The sequence below is a fragment of the Hypomesus nipponensis genome, chromosome 15 (genome assembly GCF_054491055.1).
Source record: "Hypomesus nipponensis isolate SF chromosome 15, ASM5449105v1, whole genome shotgun sequence".
NCBI classification, from domain to species: domain Eukaryota; kingdom Metazoa; phylum Chordata; class Actinopteri; order Osmeriformes; family Osmeridae; genus Hypomesus; species Hypomesus nipponensis.
Window position 1 is genome coordinate 10708509 of NC_140375.1, and position 23804 is coordinate 10732312.

General features: G+C 40.4%; 1 protein-coding gene and 1 long non-coding RNA gene across 2 annotated transcripts; one reads left to right on the top strand and one right to left on the bottom strand.

The window, feature by feature from the left end:
- Positions 1-3255: 3255 nt before the first annotated feature.
- On the bottom strand, positions 3256-5712 carry LOC146257468 (uncharacterized). The gene is made up of 4 exons (XR_014729925.1): positions 5557-5712; positions 4860-4958; positions 4696-4741; positions 3256-3980 (listed from the first exon to the last, which is right to left on the bottom strand). It is a non-coding gene; the product is annotated as an uncharacterized LOC146257468 (long non-coding RNA).
- Positions 5698-23804, top strand: pipox (pipecolic acid oxidase). Its single transcript, XM_084674020.1, has 8 exons — positions 5698-5937; positions 6258-6406; positions 8023-8236; positions 10693-10875; positions 13503-13655; positions 20510-20659; positions 21812-21887; positions 23349-23804. The coding sequence occupies exons 1-8, from the start codon at positions 5830-5832 to the stop codon at positions 23477-23479; spliced, it is 1164 nt and encodes a 387-aa protein (XP_084530146.1). The 5' UTR covers positions 5698-5829; the 3' UTR covers positions 23480-23804.

Sequence of the window (23804 nt, forward strand, 5' to 3'; positions counted from 1 at the left end):
GGAGGGGGGGGGGCAAGCTATCTAGGCAAGGGTCTATTCTCCACAATGTATTATAAAAAATGGCAATTCCCATTCATTCATTTACTAGCTTTTCTTTATGCCTCAACAGACATGGCTTCTTGTTTAATGGCAAAGGTTGTATTTCACCAGTACATTATGGTGGTTTCATTTAAACCTGATAACATGGAGATCAATGGTGACACTAATCCAGGAAGAAATGTATTCTAAATTAAACACATATTTACAGATGATTCAAAGACAGAAACGTTTTTTTTAATGAATTCCAACAATTAAAATCCTGATGGAAAAAGCCGCAAATAAATTGTTGTTGCATCAACAACTCTGTAGTCTATCACAAAGGTATGCAGGTGGAATTCCACTTGTGTTTTACAATGGGAGGATTGCTAATGTTCTCTCTCACACTTGGTCAGCACATTACTACACCGTGACCACACGTCATATTATGCAAGTCATATTATGACCTGCATAGCCAGATTTCGCTACTGCCGTTAGTCAGGAGAGATGCCTGTTCTAGGGTCCCTGATCCTGGACTGGGAAAGGAGAGTCACAAGGCCTCAAACCCTAATCTCACATCCACAAAAATCTCCCACCATCCCCAGGGACACATTTGTCACCACTGACCGGATATTTGTTCTACAGACGTGCGAATGCTTTGTCTCTCAGATAAATGCAAGGGGTGGCAAAAACCATTTAGCTTAGGGGAATGGAGAGCCTTGCACCATGGCGACACCTGTCCCAAAGAATAATTGTTTCACATGGTGACTCTGTGCTGTGTGACTGGTTCAACCAAAAAAATGTGGTTGAGAAAAAAATGGAAACCTCTGAACCTGCAACTTCTTTGTTCAAAAAATAACCCGTTTCAGACAAATCCATTTTGTTTAATTTACTTATTTTGCATGGCCAACAGTTTCACAATCTCAACTCTGACACTTCATAAGTGCACATGTAAAGTACAATGGATGCTCACCTCCAGTGCATCCGTTTCCCCTGAAATTCTAAATGAGCATGGAAAAGAGAATCTGGTCACGACTCTTGTTTTATTCAATATATAATTTGACAAGACAAAGTATCAAGAAACGTTTATACATTATACCCAGACCCATATCCCAAACACAAACTAAACTGCTACAGTCCCTGCCAATTATGTCTTACAGAATTGATACATTCTTCATCAGACATGAAGAAGTATCTCTACACAGAATACTATAATAAATATATTGTATATATATTTTTGGACAGTATTTTACATCTTGTAAAGCAGTTACCCAATGCAACAACAACATTATTGCATTCACACTCTTCTTCCTCCCCCTTACATATTCCCAATTGGGAGTTTATCTCCACAAGAGTCTTGGTATACAGCACACACTACAAAAATCTCATCTGCAACAACATGCTTCAGCTACATATTAAAGACAAAGGCCAAAGTTCACAGTTGACGTTTTGGACCAGCCTATGGCATTATTCGGCACAGCAGGAAGACTCTGCTGTTCACAAACTGCTGCCCATCTTGTTGCACTTTCAGTTATACTTCCACTTTGAAAACTGAAACAGGCTGCGCTGAACTGAAGTTGCATGACTGTCCTTTAGCACTAATGCACTAAGACTGAAATAAGCCATGTAAGCAGGTACATAAAATTCAGGTTTCATAAAATTACGTTTCAAACTCTTGTAGATTACATTTAATGTGTTATGGTTACAAAAATATATGAATCCTAAATCATGGGCTAGTGCATTCCAATATTGTGTGAAAGGTTAGTGCTTTTATGTGCAAGTAACAACGTTATCGTAATTTAGTACCATGCTATACTGTGATAGGATTTAACTGGGAATGGTCAATGTGATTAAATAAAGACTTCCAAGCTTCATAAATCAGGCAGGGACATACCGGTAGCCGACCTTTCATGTGTGAATCTTTGCCTGTGTGGGGAGTGAGGGGGTTCCAGAGGGAGAGATATTGACATCTGTCTTACCCCTCCCCCAATTGAGACTCCAGCTACCATGATATATGCAATTCAGTGCGGGTGATGGAATGTGCAGCATTCCAGTATATATGTAATACATGCAGGTAATACTATTGGCTAATAAATATTTCAGATATGTATATACATCACACATTTTACATGAAGATGTGTGTTTGTGTATGTGTGTTGTTTCTGTTTTTGCCTGCATTGATGTGCATAATCTTTATCTATGGTTTTTGAGGAAGACACCAGGAGACAGATTAACCGCTGGAGCTTTGCAGTCCTTTGTGAACAGATTAGCTAGTTACCCTTGCTTAAAGGGTCAGGAATGCTTCTCTGTCAATGCCTGATGGTGTGAGCAAAACCAAAATACACAAGACCACCTCCACAAACAGCAACAAGAGCCTTTATCCAGTTATTCACACTCCAGATGTAAAGGTTATCCCATTCTCCCTCAGTGGTCACACATACAGTACTTGTGCTCCAAAGAGCAGCCATCTGAATGGCTACCAATGATGCCACAGCAAGGACGTTACATGAAATCTTCACAACTGATGGTTTAAATTTACTGGTCAAATGAGTTTACCAGAATGTAGAAACCATTGGGGATGACAATCACCGTATATAGGTCAGAAACTGGCCAGAGACATTCTCCTTGTCTTGTGTCCATTACCTTATGAATCATCATAGGCACTAGGTCAACGAATAATGTTCACGATTTACTGAATACCTAATTCCCTAAAACAAAGTTCCTGGCAAAGCTCCTACCTGAAACTGCCTCAGAGAGCCAAGTAGAGAAAAGCACAAGCAATTTAATATTCATGAGTCTTCAGTTATTCATTAGACAGACCCGAGCATCCTCTGCTGTTGGTAAGGGCAATCATGAATATTTAAAAGAGGTACTTGATATTTAAACATGACTTGGAATAAATTGCTTGCAGTAAATGTCAGGTAAATAACACTAGAGTAGTACTTGACGTCTACCGATGCTGGCAGTTGTAATTATGTAGACCTCTAAAAAACGTTTTAAAAGGAGCTGTGTTTCTTTCAAAGATCAGGGTGACAATGTATCTATATATGTGGAAATCTATATAGCAAAAATAGAGAACATTCACAGGCATGACAAAGGTCACATTTTAGACATTTAACAGAAATCCTATAAGTCAAGCTATACTACTTTCTAAAGGCTGTGAGGCTCTACATAAAAACAATATAATGCCATGGCCATCACACAAAAGTACATGTTTATGCAAAATGACTCAAAAACAGATGTTGACAATTTATTTTATTCATGAGTCACAAAAACCTGTACAGCATCATTTTTTTCCATTCATAGTTCCTGATGTTGAGACATGGTAATAGCTGCTAGGACATCCTGACTCAGCAGTGTGTATACTGCTGCAGAGCAGCGGTCCTTTTAAAGCAAAAAGGCACGCCGTTCATCATATTGTGGGCGGGGGGAGGCAGAACTGCTGGGCCTCAGCAGCAATCCTTTGCCATGTGCTCCAAGGGAATAAACTTTCCCTGCTGGCAGATGGTGACTTCAGTGTCCCAGTAAGGCTCACCAGTCATAAACAACACATGGATGGCTCAATCCCACCCTTTGGGGAGTTTAGTTTACAACATGCTGGGCTGCAAACAAATCCCGTGGACACCCTCAACATGCAAGTATATAACTCCATAGTGTATGGGCAGGAAACACAGATTCCTACATTTAAAACACAGTCAGACAACCAAGCTACAGACATAGGTCTAGTCTGTGGTAGGATTGCCTCTAACAAGTCAGAGGAGCTGAGATCAAAGGATTTACACTAACGAGAGGCTAACTGGTGCATGTCTGGCTGCCTACAGTTCTTTGGTCTTTATGATAAAACTAAGACAAGCAGATACAACTGCTATATTGCAGGGCAAACATAATTGAGAAGACATTTACATAATATAGCTCCAGGAGAGGGAAATGTTGAGGTCACCTGAGGTCCAGGCATGGGGGTTAACCTTAATTGGGGAAATCAAAAGGTGAGGATTGATTTTTTTACAGTTTGTTTTGTCAATCGTTAAATAACAAAGCCAACACAAGTAATTATAATAAAAAATTATTTGATGAATGAAATGCCCTTTCTGAAAAGTGTATCAATGACCAAGGGGTTGAGGCTTACAGTAAATGTATGGGTTCAAAACAGCAAAATAATCCAAATATAATAGGGGCCGGTGAGATTGTTTCAGCCATTTTAGAATTGATGCTGTGAGACGTGACCACCATCAGGTGTGTCTCCTATGAAAAGGATGGATGTGGGCTCTCTGGTTAATGTAGTGTGATATAGCAGGACAGGGGCTGTGAGGAGGCTCACACTTCATTTGTGTGTGACAGGCCAGAACGGTGGGGCATGTGACCAGCTGACCCTCTCCAGGCCTGACATACCACAAGAAGCATCTGCTATGCCTGCTGTCCACAGACCTGTGTTACATGCGGGAACACAGCTTCAGTAAAGCCAAACCCCCTATAGCAAAGCTATACTACTTTTACTACCTTTACATAGGGCAGACGTTTTCTCGGGCTGTAAGAGTACAAATAATACATGCTGCCGTGGGTCTTTTTTTTAAAGGTGTCTGGAAAGTCTACAGGTGTAGTAATTATTTTAAACAATGGTTTGTATGTGGCACAGATTTGCTTTTGGTTAAGAGATAGTCGTAGTATGGTATTTTTACTTACGTGGAACACTTAAACATTTGAGGTTGGTCCACCTTCCATTGGTTATCTGGATTTGGAGAAATATTGTATGTTTTTGATTCAAACTTCTCAACAATGTTATTCAACTATTTAAAAGTACCACAGTTTGGTTGCGTGCAGTGTGAGTTTCAAAGATTCTGACTCACCGGACCACATAGTTTTTTATTGTCCTGTCAGAGGTCGGTGGGGATGAGCTATCTATGCGCTGATCGATTGCAAATGAGACTCATTCAGAGATGTTCTGCCTGTCCACACATAGGGAGAGAGAAATCAATGGGATGCCTGAGTCTCTCACACAGCAAAGATAAAGACCTATTTATTCTGAGATGTGCAGAACAGGCTGAAGAGATTTTTAGGAATGCAAAAAAAGTAACTGCAATGCACATGGCCAAATGAACAAGAGGGAAAGACCATGAATAATACTTATGCCAGATGTTGTATTGCAACTAAATGAATACCACACATTATTTTTTTCGAATTAATAGTAATGCAAATAGTTATTTTTTCTTCAAATTGTTATAACTGCTGCTGGTATTTGTGGTACTTGTGGTATGTTTTAGATGCAGCCTAGCCGAATTTTGTACCAAAAAAAGCTCAATGTGGATAGGCAGGCCCATAGACGTATAGAGACGAGTGGAGCGATTCGTAGGGCTGTCAACTGACAAGTTTTTCACGGGTGTTACTGTTTACAACGTTAGACTACTGTACGACATTGTATTTCTCACGAGAAGGCAAAGCCAACCAGGCTTTGCCTTCTCGTGAGAAATACAATGCGTGGCGTAAGGTTGAAATGCGTGTGTCTCACGGCCAATGCGTGAGAGTTGGCAGCCATGCATACATTACCTGTTACTCAACAGTCTTTTGCGTTCTTTAGACTATGTTGAAAAGTAGAGACAGGGTTGGCTCCAATGCGATACATTTCAATAACAGCTATACAAAATGTCCCCTTGTGGAAACAAAAACAACTTATATGGGCGGCCCAAGTCCCACCCACCACTCCTTCCCCGACATCGGAATCATTCTGTAGCTGCGCCTGAGTAGGGAATCTATTTTTGACCCACCGCGCCAAGGAAAGTAAAGCAGTTGCATAGGCCTACTACAAATTAGACCTCAAACATGTCACATGAGTTATACGATTGTATAGTAATTGGAGCCGGTATACAGGGTTCTTTTACATCCTATCATCTGGCGAAAAAGAACAAGAAAACTCTCCTACTTGAGCAGGTTAGTAGGCTAGTTTGTTGTGTTGTGTTATGTGTTTTACCCCGAAAAAGTAGGCTATATTAAGTTGTGCCGATCGTATATTAGGCTTAAACTTTGGCTCATTAACCAAATCAAACTAGTGGGCTTGACGACAATTCAGAAGAGTTGGACACCTGTTTTATAGGCGACATAGACTTTGAAGCGGTACTGTCAAGGGAGATGGAAGTAGTTAGTACATCTATACAGTAAATCAAGAATTTAATTATTTAAATGTCATAAACACGAACACATCAACACAACGCATTAAAGTATCTTGTGCTTATAAATTGTTTGTGTCACAGTTTCCTCTGCCTCACTCTCGAGGAAGCTCTCATGGCCAGACACGTGTTATCCGAAAGGCCTATGAACACGACTTCTACGTCCATATGATGGAGGAGAGCTATCAGCTCTGGTCCCAGCTGGAGAAAGAAACCAATGTTCAACTGTACAGGTGAGTGGTAAGCTCTGTCTCAGAAAAGTGTTAATGGAACATCACAATAGCTTTAACAGAACACTGAGATTTGTCACATTTGATGTGCTTTGTTCATACGAGCTGCAACTCAATCTGTGCTTGCCATAGATGGATGACTTTCTCATTACTTTCTGCGTCAGCGAATCACCCCAGACAGAACCTCTGAATCCCAATATGGAACAAGGATTTTTCATTTTACTCTTTAATTTCCTGAGAAAAGAGATTTGTGCTTGTAAATACAACAGTGGGAATCAAAGCGAGCCTTCAGCAACTTAGAAGTTTTTGAGAAATATTGCATTCCAACAACGATCAGTGAACACAAATGCCACAATCAGTGCACTGCAAAACAAATGACTTATTATGTATGGAGGTGGCTAATACAGTAGACCAGCAGTATCAAGGTTATATTCGCAAGCACACATATACCTGAGACACTCAGCCATGGTGCCTGACTGAGGGTTTGTCATTTGAAGTCCACCGATGCCCTTGAACGGGCAAAAAACTGCACTACAGTGAGAAATACAGAATTCACTGTATTGAGGATAGGGCTGTGTGAAACCTTTTGAGCAATGCTTTCTGCCAATCATGCCAGAGATGATCTGGACACCAACCAACAAAATCCCTTCATTGGAACCACACGGACACACAAGAGCACAGTTGTATCTTACGCACAAACACAAATACCCACAAGGTTGCAACCTTCATAATAACCCACCTCATAACTTGCTCATTCACAACATGCTGTATGGAATCATACATCACATTTTATGATCTGACATGCATGTAATTACCTGGGTTTGACACTGTCATTCACAATGTATGTGTTCACACAAGTAGACACACACATAGACACACTTATACATGCACAAGTCTAATGAGGGAGATAGATGTCAAGGGGTGTTGACTGAGCCTTATGGGTTATCGACAGATGTTGGAGCAGTGTCTGCCACTGAAGGAAAAGGCCAACCCAACCATAAATCAAGTACATGTCCCTTATCAGGGACAGAGAACAGGGCCCTGTAATTGTGAACTTTTGTATCCTGTAACTCTTATTTTACAATGGTAATTATACTCACATTCACTTTAAGATCTGTCTTCAGATTGTTGGTAGTTAGTTATTGGCAGGGCACTGTGGTTGCCTTTACGGGGGCCGGTTCTGGTGGGCTGGTCTGGATCAAAGTCCAGGGCCTATTGTTACTCCAAGTCCGTCCTTGCCTACTGCATATTGAGCAAATTTAGATCGGTATTGCGCAACAATCGCGATATGGGGACCCCCCCGAATATTGACGTGTATTCCGCACATTCACAGTAGGTGTATGGCATGCTTTTGAATTTGTTGAAATTATTTAGTAGTTTTTTTTCTATACAAATAACATGTTTTGCATAAAATATTACAACAACAAGTGACAATAAATGTGAAATGAAAAACGAACATTTAATTTCATCATTCATTTCACTCCAGTAAGTGAAACAATGTTGCGAGTAACAAGATGGCACAGATTGTGAATAGCTTACTGAATGTGAAACACAAAGAAACGGCATTGTGAATAGGACATCTCTGAGTCTACCTTTTAACGAGAGGATCCCTCTTGCAGACGCACAGGGCTTCTCGTCATGGGTCCAGAGAACGGGACGGAGTTCCAGCTCCTCAAGACTACTCTAGAGAGAAACCACGTCCCTACTGTGAACCTCCCGGGTGATGAGTTCAGCAAGCATATCCCCCTTGTCAACCTGACCAAGGGAAACGGAGCTCTTGTCGACACCACAGCAGGGGTGCTGTATGCTGACCGTGCACTCAAAGCTGTCCAGGTGGGTTGAGAGTGGTGGCCATCTTTTCTTATGACATGTTGAGACACAATTATATTAGAATTCAGTTAAAAACTCAAAATGCTAAAAGGGGACGGCTTACTTACTTTAGCTGCAACTTTGTAGATGTTGGAGAAGAGGTGACAACTCTCTGGTTATCCCTCTAGTTATTTAAGAAATCAGGGAGCACTTCAAAGGCGTATGCTTCAAAAACCAGAGACAAGAGAAAAGCTACAGCGTTAGTTTCTCCCATAAACTCACAAAGAAATTTGATTTCAGATTCATGGACTACTTGGCTGTGACAGCAAGAAATTGAGCAATTCTTGATAAAAAACCACATGCTGTGGTAAACTATCTTTATTCAGGGCATGATTGGATTTTGTCATCTTTTTTCTTACAAATTACCCTTGCATGTACCTGTGAATTGCCCATTTTATCCACTTATCTGTATCCAATTAGACGTTAGGAATTCCTTGTAATTAGGAATTACACTCATTAGCACCCATTATTTGGACATCTGAGCCAGATGTAATCTCTTGCTCATCAAGCCTAATAATGGCTAAAAGCTTACAAGAGTCAATACTAACATATTGAAATAATATATTACATGGAAGCATCAAGTACGAGTATATCAATGATGTCACCCCGGTTCATTGTTATCTAAAGCCCAATTATGAAACTAGCCAATAGACATAATCGGAAATGATAGACTTTGTAGTATCAGATGAATGCTTATCTGATATACTGAAACCTAAAATCTAATGTTTCACTGTTCTAATAAACTGCATAGAAACATTGTCAGCAATTAATAAAACATATTCAGGCTCAAACAGAAATGAGAAAAGCACTACAGATACAGCCTTCAGTCACTGCCAAATCAACCACAAAATAGCAACACAAATGTTTTGTTTCAGTTGCAGACTCAAAACCATTATCCTGTCTTCTACGTATTGATTAGACAGCTTTTTCCTCTTTTGAGCCAACTGCCGATGATGCATGAATTTCAATGTGTCAATAGTTGTAATAATAGAGGCCTCAATAGTTACCACTGTGCATCATGTGAATATCTCAATTCTACATCAATAGTCTGTCTCAGTATCTACTAGCATTGACCAGGCTCCAGTCTCCAAATTTGTGAGAACAAGTGTTGTGCCCATGCTCTCTTCTGAATGTGTGTTTACTCAACTTGACATTTCACCAGACAAGCAGAAAGCTTGGTCCAACACTTAAAATTAATGGTGTTGTTGGCTGTCTGAACTGTATTTACACCTACAACATGCAATCTGAGATCTATGTTGGTGTCTGGATGGATGTAGGTTCCTCCATTTTAGCCCTGGTCTTGATAACAGTTTAATCTTTTAGATTATTGAAGACCGACCTTTGTGCCCAGAACACTTCACCTAAAAAAATCAGAGAGCTCATAGATGCCGTAGTAGATAAAGCTGTAATCCAGTAGAAAACAACCCGCTCCAGTCCGGTTTGAGCCGCCCTGTCCTGGGCTAACCCTTTTCTGGACTGACCGCTCATGGGTGCATGTGGCTTCCTGTTAAACTTTAACTGACCCTTACTGTAGGGAAAAGGGTAACTTTACAATATTCGGTGCTGGAAATGCTTTGGTGTAGCTAAATTAAACATGTGCTGTCTATTTAGGTTATTAAGATGGATGCAGAAATTTTTCCAACTTCATTGCAAGTATCTTGATTTCTTTAGTTAACATTGGTTGATTCTAACATGTATGCAAGACTAAATGTCTAAAGGCCCGTCACACCATAACGTTCTTGTCAACGTTCAATGACGTTAGAGGAAACGTTGGTAATCGTCCATGGTGCAGACGCTGGTGACGCTGGTAATTGTTGGTGATCGTCGGAGAACGCTGGTCCAAAAACAAAGTTTTGAACATGCACAAAAGTTCTCATGAAGACCAGCGTTCTTCAACGTTTAAGTTTAAACGCTGGATAACGCTGATGAACGTTTGTGGAACATTTGACTAACATTGTACGCGTTTGGCTATCGTTAGTCAGTCGTTACCCGAGCGTGGTTGTTAATCATCGTTTGCGAAAGCAAACGTTGTTTTCATCGTTTGCTTTGGTCACACTTCGTCGCAACCCAGTGACACGTCCTCACACGCAAATAGTTTTCAGGGGTGTCTTACTTGGTTGCTGTTACATGCTCCTCATGCGTCAGTCCCACGCTAGTCATGCGTTAGTCACACGTTAGTCACACGTTAGTCACACGCCAGATGTGTCCACCTCGCCCTAAAACGCTCTAAATTGAACGATTATAACTTTCAGAGAACGTTAACCAGAATGTTATGGTGTGACAGAGCCTTACAGAAGGCTATCATTTGGGATTTGTATCCAGAACATGTATCACTCACTGGATGCACACAATGTAAGATGACACGGTCGTTTTGAAGATTTTCCTATAGTTAATTAAATATTGACTGTCTGTGTTGCCAGGGCCTTTTTCAGAGAATGGGTGGCGTCATAAAGGATGGTGAGGAGGTGAACGCCATCAAGCCGGGCTCATTGGTTACCGTGATGACAGCCAGCGGAACGTACAGCGCAAAGAGCCTGGTGATCACAGCAGGATCCTGGGCCAACAACCTGCTCTCCCACACTGGGCTACACCTCCCACTACAGGTATCCTAAATCAAACAATAGCCCAAGCCTTGGTCAATACCAGGCTAGTGCATCAGTAAGTAAGCTGCAAACTAACATTGTTTACTTGGTTTAGCATAAGGGCTCAGTGGGAGACCCCTGTCTTCTGGAATTAAGAGAGGTATTGCAGATAACCTTCCCTTAAGTAACTGATGCATAAATTCATGGAATAAGTCCCGACCATATAACATGACTGATGAGGTAGAACCCAATACAATGGAAGCCATATGGAGTGTGGCATGCAAATACATTTTGCCTACACATCCACAGTTGCAATCAAAATTATTCAACCCCCATTGCGTATTAGGCTTATTGGCAAATTGTACAATTTTTCAGCTGTTTGTAATAAACAAAGTAGACAAGACAATTGAAATTGTTCAATAAAACGAATATTACCATGGGTTTCATCCAAATTCGTCAGCAGGCACTGAGGTTTCAGTTTGCACAGTAAGGCGCATACTAAACACTGAAGTGTTCCATGCCCCGTTTTCAAGACGCACACCACTACTGATCCAAAAACACAAGAAAAGTCGTCTCCAATATGCTGACAACCATATAAATAAGCCACCAAGTTTCAGAATTCTGTTCTGTGGAGCGATGAGACAAAACTGGAACTTTTTGGGCCTATGGATCAGCGTTAGGTCTGGAGGAAGAACAATGAAGCATATGCTGAAAAGAACACCCTGCCTACAGTGAAGCATGGCGGTGGCTCAGTGATGCTCTGGGGCTGCTTTGCTGCCTCTGGCACTGGAAACCTGCAGCGTGGATGGATTCAGTTAAGTATCAGGAAATCTTCAGGAAAACATCATGCCCTCTGTTATGAAGCTTGGGCGTTATTGGACCTTCCAACAGGACAATGATTCCAAGCATACCTCCCACAAGTCCACCAAGGCTTGGTTTCAGAAGAAGAAATGGAAGATTCTAGTGTGGCCGTCACAGTTGCCTGACTTGAACCCCATCAAAAATCTCTGGTGGGATTTGAAGAAGGCGGTTGCAAAACGCACACCAAAGAATTTTACTGAACTGGAGGCCATTGCCCATGAGGAATGGGCTAAGATTCCTCAGGAACGCTGTCAGAAGCTGGTGTCTGGCTATGCATCACGTTTGCAGCAGGTCATAACAGCAAAAGGGTGCTCTACTAAGCACTGAAGATGCTTGTCATAAAGGGGTTGAATAATTTTGATACTGCAGTAAATTCATTAGTTATTAAAAGTAGCATTTTGTATTGAATTTGGATAAAAACCCTTGTAATATTAGTTTCATTAAACTAAAATTCTTGTGTAATTTGTTTATTATAAACAGCTAAGCAATTTTATATTTTGCCAATTAACCTAATGTGCAATGGGGGTTGAATAATTTTGATTGCAACTGTACATAATCCTACAGGCAGTTCACTGATATCCTGCCACAAGCACTCACAGCCATTCACACCGTCATGTTGTTGCAGTCATCTGTTTTTGTCTTGTTTAAGGAAAGACAAATGATACAAGTTTTAAAACAGTGCATACTTGATAAGGGTTCAGGTTAGTGTTAGGGTGAATTCTGCTGAAGGTTGGATGCAAAGAACTGCATACAAACGTTGTGTATGTAAATGCAATTAATTGCTGGTTAGGAATGCGCATTCACATTGTAGACTCCAAACTTCATCTCCTTTGCCAATGATTTTGCAAAGAACTAACTTATTTGTTCATTTTCACACATAGCATACAACGGAGAACTCCCACACTTTACCAGGCTGTACACTCAATATATTTATGAACATACTTGTGAAGCTATGCCAAGGTGGCAACTGTGTTGATTAAAATGCTAAAGCTTCCAAAAAAGAAGAGTATGTCCTCCTCATATACTTGTACGTCTTGATGAATGGGAAGCTAATAAACTAACAGTTAGACCAAAACTGAAAAACAACTCAGAACTTACTAAATTGAGTTTTATATGACTAACAATCGAGGACTTGCCACTCCTTTGATTCCTTTAGCAAAGCAGGGGGAAGAAGCTTCTCCACAGACAGAACAGGCTCGCAAATCAACTATCCCAAGAAGAATATATTTTTTATTCTGGTTTTGGGAGAGACCAAGCCAGCTAACCAGTCTTGCAATATGTTACCCACCTAAAAAGAAAAGATGATGGAAATTCTTGGCAGTTATTTAAGGAAAAATGGAGTCTGTATTGGAATTGCATTATTCAGGATAGTGAGAGGCCCAGGGAATGCCATGGCTGGGTGAGCTCATAGAAAAGTATGAGGTGTATGAGAAGGCTGTATGGTCCACTCTGTTGTGCCGGCTGAGGTCTCCTGGAATGATGCTGTGTCTGTTAGTTCATCTAACCGAAAGCTCTCTGTCATTGTGTCTTTATTATTACCTTCTCTCTGAGAATGCAGGATTCTGTATGCGTTTCCTTAACACCCCATTCTTGGCTAGTTGCTTACAGTGCCACTTTAGTAATTGCCGTTGAATTAGAGTAGAAGGGAATAAATATGGTAATGGTGGTAGATCTATATAAATATGGTAATGATGTCTGCAGTTATGTGAAGTAAGTGTGTAGCATCCTCCAAATGCAGTTATCCTTAGCTTGGTATTTTGTTCTAAGAGAGGTCCTACCCCAACTAGGTGTTTAAAATCAACGTGTGCTACTGGAAGGAGAAGGTCCCTGGATCCTACAGCATCCAGCGCCGCTTCCCTTGCTTCATTCAAGTTGAGTCCGAAGAGTCCAATCATCACATCTATGGCTTACCATCCAATGAGTACCCAGGGCTAATGAAGGTGAGTGTGGCTTTTGCCTAGTCTAGTGCCGCGTTACTGATCCCTGACACGATGTTACTGTCTTTTCTTCCTGCTCACACCTTCCCATATTTTCCCTATTCAGGGATGTTTATTACATCTTTGTGCAAAGATTATAAATACAATTGTCTGCCATTTTATTTTACACTCAAAATTAGTGAAGAGAATTATACACTTTGAAAGGTATTATTGATTCATAGAATATGTGTGCGTACTGTAGTATTGACTCCAGGCAACACAATAATATACCATAGAAATCAGAAGTGACTTCCGGGTATGGCGAGGTGCTAGGAGGTCGCACATTTTAAGCTCTACTGCTGGAATGTAATTTAATCCTACAATACTAATCAAAATATTGTCAAAAGTCACGCAACACGTGTATAAGAGTATCCACAATTAAAATGTCAGGAAAAAATGTTAAAGACAAGGCAAAGAAAGAGAAAAAGAAAGCACGACAAGACGGCGAACATTTGGAGGTCGAGGAGGCTAGCAACATTCAGATTGACAATATGGCTAACGAGGATGACCTTGACGAAGCAGACGACGAAATATTAGATCCAGACAAGAATAGCAATCAAGATATCATGAAAGCCATATTGTCCTTGAAAAGTGGACTTTATAAAAAAATTGATGGAGTGCAAGCAACAATTGCGGATATAAAAAAACAGATACAGGACTGCACAGGCCGCATAGAGCATGCCGAACAACGGATCTCTGATGCGGAAGATGACGTTAACGAGCTAACATCCAAAGTTAGCAAACTGGAAAGCACAGTCAAAAGCCTTGCTGACAAAGTTGATGATTTGGAATGCAGAAGTCGGCGAAACAACGTGAGATTGGTGGGGCTACCAGAGAAGACTGAGGGTCAGGATGCAACTAAATTTTTGGAGAAATGGATACCGGAGGCTCTGAACATGGAACCACGAGAGGGGTTGGTGGTGGAGCGGGCTCATAGAATAGGCGCTCCGCCAAGCACTGACTCTCGCACGGCTCATCCAAGGACTTTAATCATGAAGTTCTTGAACTTTAAAGACAGGGAGCGGGTACTGAAGGCAGCTAGAACCAAGGGACAGGTCTTGTACCAGAATAAGCCGGTTCGTTTTTATGTGGACCTCTCTGCTGGTGTGCACAGGATGCAGCGCGACTACGATGAGGTGCGAAAGAAGCTACGAGACAGGGGGATACACAAACACCGAATCATCTTTCCAGCCCGGCTTCTGGTAACACACAAAGAGAGATCCCACGCCTTTCAAACTCCGGCAGAGGTGGACCATTTTATTCAATCCCTTTGAACTAAAGAATGAGTCGGGCTCGCCGCTGAAAGGTTCCGACAGGAAAGTAACACAGTAGCCTTACTAAATTTACTTTATTTTATAGCCATTTCCACGAAATTATTATTGTTCCGTTTTTGTTTAGCCTATCCCTTTGACACGGACAGGACTGAGCATCACTTCTTTAGGCTGTTATGGCTAACATACGTTAAAATGTAACGTTACTCTTGTGGACAATGGATTTAAATTTGGATGAGAGACACTGTTTAAGCACCCAAACACTGGTAAGGTGAAGTGACATTTATCGTCAACTTGGGAGCACACATTGGACAGAGTTGACATTGGTTTAGCCCTATTGGACGTAGGCTACAACGCATCGTGGATTTTATGTGGCTAGGCTAAGAACTTTTTGCCCTTTTCTCCGCTCTCCAGCCTGCATGTGCGGGTTTCAGGTTTGTGTTAAATGTGTTCAGGCGGTTTTACTTTATAATATGTCTAGTGACCAGGCTACAGGTTGCAAATGTTGCATAGCTCAATGTTACATTACTTATGTTATGTGTGATTAGTATTCAGGAAAAATGAGAAAGCTAGTTAGAGCTTAAGAGAAGGAAGAAAAAGTTAGTAACTCGCTTTATCGTTAGCTTAAAGTGTGGGATGGGAGGGGAGGTTCAGAGCGCATGGACTTCAGGTTCGTATGGGGGTGGGGGTGGGGGCTTTTTGTTTTACGTTATTATTTGTTCTCTTATTTTCGGGTGTGGTTTGTCAATGTACTTTACCAAAATGGTTCCTAAGGATACATTAATACATATTGGATTTAATGTCGGATAGCTGTAAGATAAAATTTACATCGTGGAATTGTAGGGGTCTGAACAAACTTACAAAGGTGAAACAAGTAATGAGCAGGATAAAATCCTTGAAATCAAAAGTAATATTTTTACAAGAAACACATCTGTTGAGTGAGGATGTTTCCAAAATAACAAGAAGATGGCAGGGTCAAGTGTTGTCTGCTCCCTACACCACTCATGCTAGAGGGGTTATGATACTAATTCATAAATCTGTCCCATTACGGGTACAAAATATAGTTAAGGACTCTGCAGGTAGATATATTATGGTCCAGGGCAGGCTATTATCTGAAACCATAACTTTGATAAATGTCTATGGTCCCAATGAAGATGACCCTAAATTCTATGATAGTTTATTTCTGACTGCATCAAATCTCCCCGGACAATACATAATAGCTGGTGACTTTAATTGCACGTTAGACTCTTCAAGAGACAGGTCGACTGGTTTAGATGATACTCACAATAAGTCGAGAAAGGCGTTACACCATTTTATGAAGGAATTAAATTTGTTGGATATCTGGAGACATGGTAATCCAAATGCAGTAGAGTATTCCTGCTATTCTAGCACTTATAAAACTCACTCACGCATAGACTACTTTTTAGTTTCAGCACTACTTGTCTCCAAAATTGATGAATGTCATTATAGTAGTATAGTCCTCTCTGACCACGCAGCTGTATCCTTGACCTATGAAGATACTAAATTAGTGAATGATCCCCCAAAATGGCGTTTTCAACCGGGATGGCTTACGGATCCCACATTCGTAGATTTCTTAGATAAACAAATAGACCTGTATTTTGAATGTAACAAGTCCCAGACCTCTGCTAGTACAAGATGGGAGGCTTTCAAGGCCTTTATTAGGGGCCAGATCATTTCTTTCACTAGCTCAAAGAAAAAGGCTACACGACTTGAAATGAAGACATTAGATGAGGAAATTAAAAAGCTGGAAACAGAAATCTACTATAACAGACATATAGCTACGGATGTACACTCAAAACTGCTACTGCTTAGATCTCAGTACAATGAATTGGCAGCTAACAAAGCAGCTGCTGATTTAATGAGACTCAAACAGTCCTACTATGATCAGGGGGAAAAGCCCGGAAAACTTCTAGCATGGCGCATTAAACAACAACAAACAGAAAGATCTATTAATTGTATTGAAGCCCCAAGTGGTAGGACTTTAGAGGACCCGACAGAGATTAATGAGACCTTCAGAGTCTTCTATGAGAAATTATACAGCTCTGAGTGTTCTCCTAATCTGGACACGCAGACACAATTCTTAGACAACCTTGATATTCCCAAAATTTCGGAAGAAGAAAGTAGAGCATTAGATCAAAATGTAACTGTATTGGAAATTGCAGAAGCGATTGGCTGTATGAAGGCTGCTACATCGGCCGGCCCAGATGGCATTTCGATAGATATCTATAAAAAATTTCAAACCAAATTAATATCACCCCTTTTGGAGATGTTTCAGGAATCCTTTGAGAATGGTCTTCTCCCCACATCTATGAGGGGCGCCTTAATCACTTTACTTCCAAAACCAGGGAAAACAAATACAAAATGTGAAAATATGCGTCCAATTAGCCTTCTAAATTCAGACACAAAAATACTTTGTAAAATTTTAGCAAGAAGATTGGAGGATCTTCTACCTAGGGTGGTGGGGGAAGACCAAAATGGGTTTATTCAAGGGAGACAGGGTTTTCATAACGTCAGACGAGTGCTCAATATTTTATACAGTCAGAGAGAGGCCACAGACACGGCCTTACTTTCACTTGATGCAGAGAAGGCTTTTGATCGTGTTGAATGGCCCTATCTGTTTGAGGTGTTAAAACAATTTGGCTTTGGAGATACATTCATTAAATGGGTTAGATTGCTTTGTACAGGGCTTACTGCAGAAGTTTTGACTAATAGTAAGGTTTCCAAACCTTTTAACATCTGTCGAAGTTGCCCGCAAGGGAGCCCTTTATCGCCATTGCTTTTTATCCTTGCAATTGAACCATTTGCTATAGCGGTGAAGTCACATAGCGATATTTATGGAATTCGAGAGGGTCATTTAGAACATAAGATAGCGCTCTTTGCCGATGATGTAATATTAATGATTAAAAATCTACATAGATCTATCCCAGCGCTCTTAAGTCTTATTGAAACATTTGGAAAAATATCCGGTTATAAAGTTAATTACTCAAAATCATCGATAATGCTACTTAATGAAACAGAGAGGAAAAATAGTCCTGTATATGCTTCTACTTTCAAGTCTACAGATAATTTTACATATTTGGGAATACAAATTGTCCCTGAGGTGAATAAGATTGCTCAGATAAACTATGACCCAATTCTGCAAGCTAGTATTTCTTCAATAGAGCGTTGGACATCCTTACCTATCTCAATGATTGGCAGGATTAATATTCTAAAAATGAATATACTCCCCAAATTTCTTTATTTGTTCCAGAATATCCCCCTACCCCCTCCCTCGTCCTTGTTCACAAGAATCATGAAACTGTTTACCAACTTTATTTGGCAAAATAAACGTCCCAGATTACGTCTATCTTTACTTTATCTACCATATGATCGAGGCGGCCTTAAATGCCCAAATATCCAATGGTATTACTGGGCAGCTCAACTGCGGTCGATCATGTTTTACTTCTCTTCCGGAAATCCCCCTGCTTGGATTGATTTGGAATCCTGCTCTGTTAAACCGAGTTTACCATTGCACCTGTACTTGTACTCAGCAGGCCGTAAATATCTGAAGAAAAATACAGACAACCCTATTATATTGAATATGATTGATGTTTGGTTCGACACTTGCAAATATTTGAATATAAATTTGTCCCATTCACGCTTCAGTCCTATTTGGGGTAATGCCAACTTTGAACCAGGGCTAAAGGATAGAGGATTTAAACTATGGGCTGAAAAGGGGTTAGGGAAAGTACAAGACATGTACAGGGAGGAGGATGAAGTGTTTATGTCTTTTGCGGAAATATCTACCAAATATGACATTCCAAATAATAACTTTTTCAGATATCTTCAGCTTAGGAGTTTTATATCTTCATCTCAAAACCATTCATTAGATATACCGACCATTTCTGCATTAGAAGTAGCAGTCACTAGACACTGTTATGGCAAAGGTTTAATTTCAACTCTGTATGACTTGTTTGTGTCTGGATCTATTGAATCATCAGAATCAAAACTGAGATTATGGAATGAAGATATAGAGGAGGAAATATCTTTAGAAGACTGGAGAGAGGCTTGTAAAGAGGCACAGAGGCAGTCAATCAGCAGCAACCTAAAACTCCTACAGTATAAATGGCTGATGCGTACATATATAACTCCTGTGAAATTGCATAAGTTTAATGATAATATTCCTGATACCTGTATTAAGTGTGATGAGGCAAGGGGGACACTGTTTCACTGTATATGGGAATGTGGGAAAGTGAAAACCTTCTGGCAAGATGTTGTTAATATGATTGATCAAATTTTATCAAAGAAATTACCATTGAATCCCAAACTTTTTATTCTTGGTTTATATCCTACCATACCACTTCTACAAAGCAAAGAGTTCAGATTCATAGATATGTGTATATTACAAGCTAAACGTATAATTGCTCTTAATTGGAAAAGTGTTGATGGCCCAAGAATTGGTATGTGGGTTAAAGAAATGGCCTCAAACATGTCAATGGCAAAGATAACGTATATTGTTAGACGTAAACAAAATGTTTTTGATAATACCTGGGGACCTTTTAGGTACTTCTTAAGGCATAATACTAATGTTGGTAACTTGCTCCAGCAAGAACAGGCTCTGGGGGAGTAGGACAACTATCTGATTATGTACATTGACTAGTAGGAAAAACAACAACAAAAAACACCCATTATTCAATGTGTAAAATATGCTTTTATGTTTCTTTTTATTTTCTTTTTATTATCTGTCTTTAATTTAACATTTAGTTACACTATTATTATGGGTGGGGGAACAGGGTGAAAATGTTTGCTGTGTATTGCTCTGTTGTTATTCAATTTGATATGACTTGCAAACTGGAAAACAATAAATACATTGTTTAAAAAAAAAGAAATCAGAAGTAGTTCACACACTCAATTTATTTTAAGAAGAATCTTGATATTTTGTGAGGTGTTGTCTCTGCAATGGTGGGGTTATTGTATACATTGCATCTCTATTTTTGGGCAAGGCAAGGCAGCAGGAGGTTTGGAGACTAATAGCACCTAACATGCTTGCAGAGGAGGGGGGGACAGATGGCTGAGCCACATCCCATTATTTAACATGAGCTAAAGTCACCGTTGAGATGGCCCCATGTAGATGTGCATGGCTCAGGCATTTTATACTGTATGTGAGGGAAAACTACAGTACATGTACTGTACATGTATGTTGCTTTTAGACTGACGTTGTCATACTCATAATTCTAGTCAGAATATGAGTCTGATAACTCTCTGTTGGGCTGTGACTATGGGGCATGTTTCAACCGAACTCGTAAAACAAATGCCTCTTCGCTCAATTGGATAGACCTACAACCAATCAGAGCAACGTAATATGTTGTTTGTTGAAAACGAATTCAACCCAAGCGCTCTTTGGTGACGTTGATTACGTTACTGTTGATCATCTGTCCATCATCGTATACAGCCCGCCCCGAGTTCTACAGCATAATGCGGTGTCAAATGTCCTATTTTGTCTTTTATCTGTTCAATATCCAATCCTTTGTGTGTCTGTACCTGCAGTTGTGCTACCACATAGGCCCTGAGATCGAGCCAGATGAGAGGGACAGACAGACGGACAGAGAGGATATTGATATCCTGCAGCGCTACGTCGCCCGCTGTTTCCCTGGCCTGGTGCCTGTGCCTGCCGTGGTGGAGAGCTGCATGTACACTGTCAGTGGTGCTAGCCTCAACCAGCAACATAGTCCTTCCCTCCTGCCACCTTGTGCTTTCTCTTCTTTGCTCTTTCTCCATCACTCTCTCTCTCCATGTCTCTTTCACCCACTCTCTTTCTCTTGTTTTGACATTTTGCTCAGGTCTGTGCATCTGTTTAATCAGTTGTGCTACTGTTTAATGTTCTTGTTGTTTCAGTCCATACAAAATGCCTCTTTACTTATTGTTTTAACAGACTGCTTACAAATATTTTCAATTCCAGGAAGATGGAAAATATTTTTTTGGTTGAGGTACAGCCTATTATTTACAACAAGCAATTACCTGGGGGGTATTCCAGAAAGCAGGTTATGACATACCCGGGTAAGTTAACTCCCCAGCTGACACCCAGCATTGTAGCAACATTGCCAGTGGGTTGATGCAACATTGTGAATCAGCTGGTGGGTTAACTTACCCGGTTATGTTGCACAACCTGCTTTCTGGAATACCCCCCAGTTGTGTTGTTTTCAAAATTTAGTAATTTTGAGAGATATTGTTTTCCTAGTCTACCTAAAGGATTTTGTAAAAATAATTTTGGAGAAACAACAGTTCATATTGAGCTTTTTTTATTGACCTGTGCATGGTATAGGTTTGACCAGTGTTAAAGACAGTGTGGCTGGAACTCTGTGGTGAATTGCAAAAATAAAAAATGAAGATGACTAGAAAAGCATTTGGCACAACAAAAAACAATAGTGACCACATGCATGTGATACAACAAACATTAAAGTACTCCTGTTAATGTAAATAAGATATTGAGTAGGAAACATTATGATTAAGTAAGGCTTTGTGATGTAATAGGAGGCATCACCTTTTTCAACTTGGCACATTAAAGTGAAAACATTACTGGGAATGCTGCACTAACTGCAGTCCCTGCACAGCATCGGATACCACAAAGGTCACCTTATTTACCTCAGTGGAGTTTTTATAAAGGCACAGTGTGTCATTTTCAAGCCCTGTGGCGATTCCGAAATGGAAGTGGGTTTTTTTCTCCAGTAAACTTGAGTACACTTACTGTGAGACTTTTGTGTCTCACTCTTTCTCTTCTACTCCCTATTTTGTCATTACTATGACTCACTCCACTATTTCTCCTCTGTAATCTTTTTATTTCTTTCACAGATGACTCCAGACCAGCATTTCATACTGGACTCCCATCCCACCTACAGTAACATTGTAATTGGAGCAGGGTTCTCAGGTGAGCGATAGAAAAACATTTTTTATGTGTAATGAGAAATCTTATGTAGTAAGACACTGTCCCAATTCAACAACCTACTACATTTGATGACACCTGTAAGGCCAGTGCACTACATGTGAATATTGTATTAGACATGCCATAGTCACGGAACAAGTCGGCAGGTTGTTCAGCACATTAACAAAGCCTTGGGCTCAACCTTATAGCTACAGTACACAAGGAAATGTCACCAAACTTTTAATTCGATTTTAATTCAAAGTCTTTTGTGAAGGGTGAAAACTTGGGATTGGGGTCTGGCCCTTTTTTTACTCTCTAATAAGGGCTGGCCAAGTGCAGTTGGGATTCGTCTCCATCTCTTTGTCCCTAACTTCAGTGTGACATAAGCTTTCTCCCAGAGGGCTTATGGGATCTCCAGGCATTTTTTCCATCTGTTCCTGTAGCCGCCTCCTAGAGCTAATTATATGTGTAATTAATTTTAGCTCTTAATAGTTTTTAAAGGACCTGGCAGTGGCAAGCAATGCAGTGAGGGGCAGCTGGACTAAAGGATATTTTCTTCTGGAGATTTATTCTGTGGGTCAGAGAAGCCTTGTAATCAATATAAGGGCAAGTAGGATTTGAACTGAGTGGTTTACATCCTGACCCCACTTGCCTTTCACTAGTGAAATCAGGAGCATTACAGATGTGTTCATTTAAATGATTAATTTGAGTCACATGATACAGGATTTGCTCTTTACAATCATTTGTGTCCTAGCCTCTCTGCTTTGATAAGTGTACAGTGCTGTATGAGAGCACTTACTGAGGCTAATATTTAGAAGAAAAAAGAAAAAAAAACTGTTCGCATTTCCTCCTCCTTCTACCCTTGTCATCAAAGAAAGGCACAAGTGCTAGGGGTTACCATGGTTACAAAGTCACCCAGCAGGTTTTGCCAACCATTGAAGACAAGGCGCAGGGGATGGGGGGGCACGTGCCCAAACTGTCAGAGCTGGTCTTTTATGAATCTAAAGCCAGGCAAAATCCTCAGGGCTCCAAGACCTTTGTCAAGAAGCAAACACACAGCATTCCAAAAACCCAGCTGACATTCCCCATTTTTCACTCAAACCGCCTAGCAAAAAGAAGTGTAGATCTTGCTTTCAGAAGTACCCCCCCGTTTCAGATATCACTCCTGAGCTTGTGGCATCAGCTCATCCCGAAAAGAAAGACAAATCTTCCTAATTTAATGTCTGGCCCAGGTCCACTTAGATCCACAGTGACAGCTAGAGCAATTGTTCCTCTTCTCTTTTATGTGCTCACTCATGCACAGCTCAATGTTTCGCCTCACTCAGATAGACTAGGGGACAGGAAGGTTATTCACAAGGTTATTACAAGGTGCATATTGTATTTTTTTTGCAAATAAAGCATCATGAAGTAATTTTATGTTTGATGACTGGCCTGTTTTGTTCACAGTGATGGGTTCTCTTCCCACAGGTCATGGGTTCAAGTTTGGACCGATTGTGGGGAAATTGCTCTGTGAGCTCAGCCAAGGTGAAGTGCCTTCTTATGACCTTTCGCCTTTCAGAATTAGACGCTTTCAGACTCATTCCAAATCTGCTTTGTAGAGTCAGAATCCATTTTAAATGATGAGTTATGTCACTACTTTTTGAGGATATTAATCTTATCTCAGAAAAGTAAATGCTAAAACTGAACATTTGTATTGGTGTACACCAAAGATTGGTAAAACGCAATGCTATACAGGGAAAAATATATTAATTTTAATGGACAGGACCGGTCATTTCCCTATTTCTTGCTTTTCATGCAAAAAGTTGTTAACAGGGATGCTACCACAGATTTGAACTTGGACCCATCTTGCTACTCAAACGAGTGCTGTATGTTTCTTAATGCCTTCATCCATGACAAATTGTATTAAACGTTACAAAAAATGTA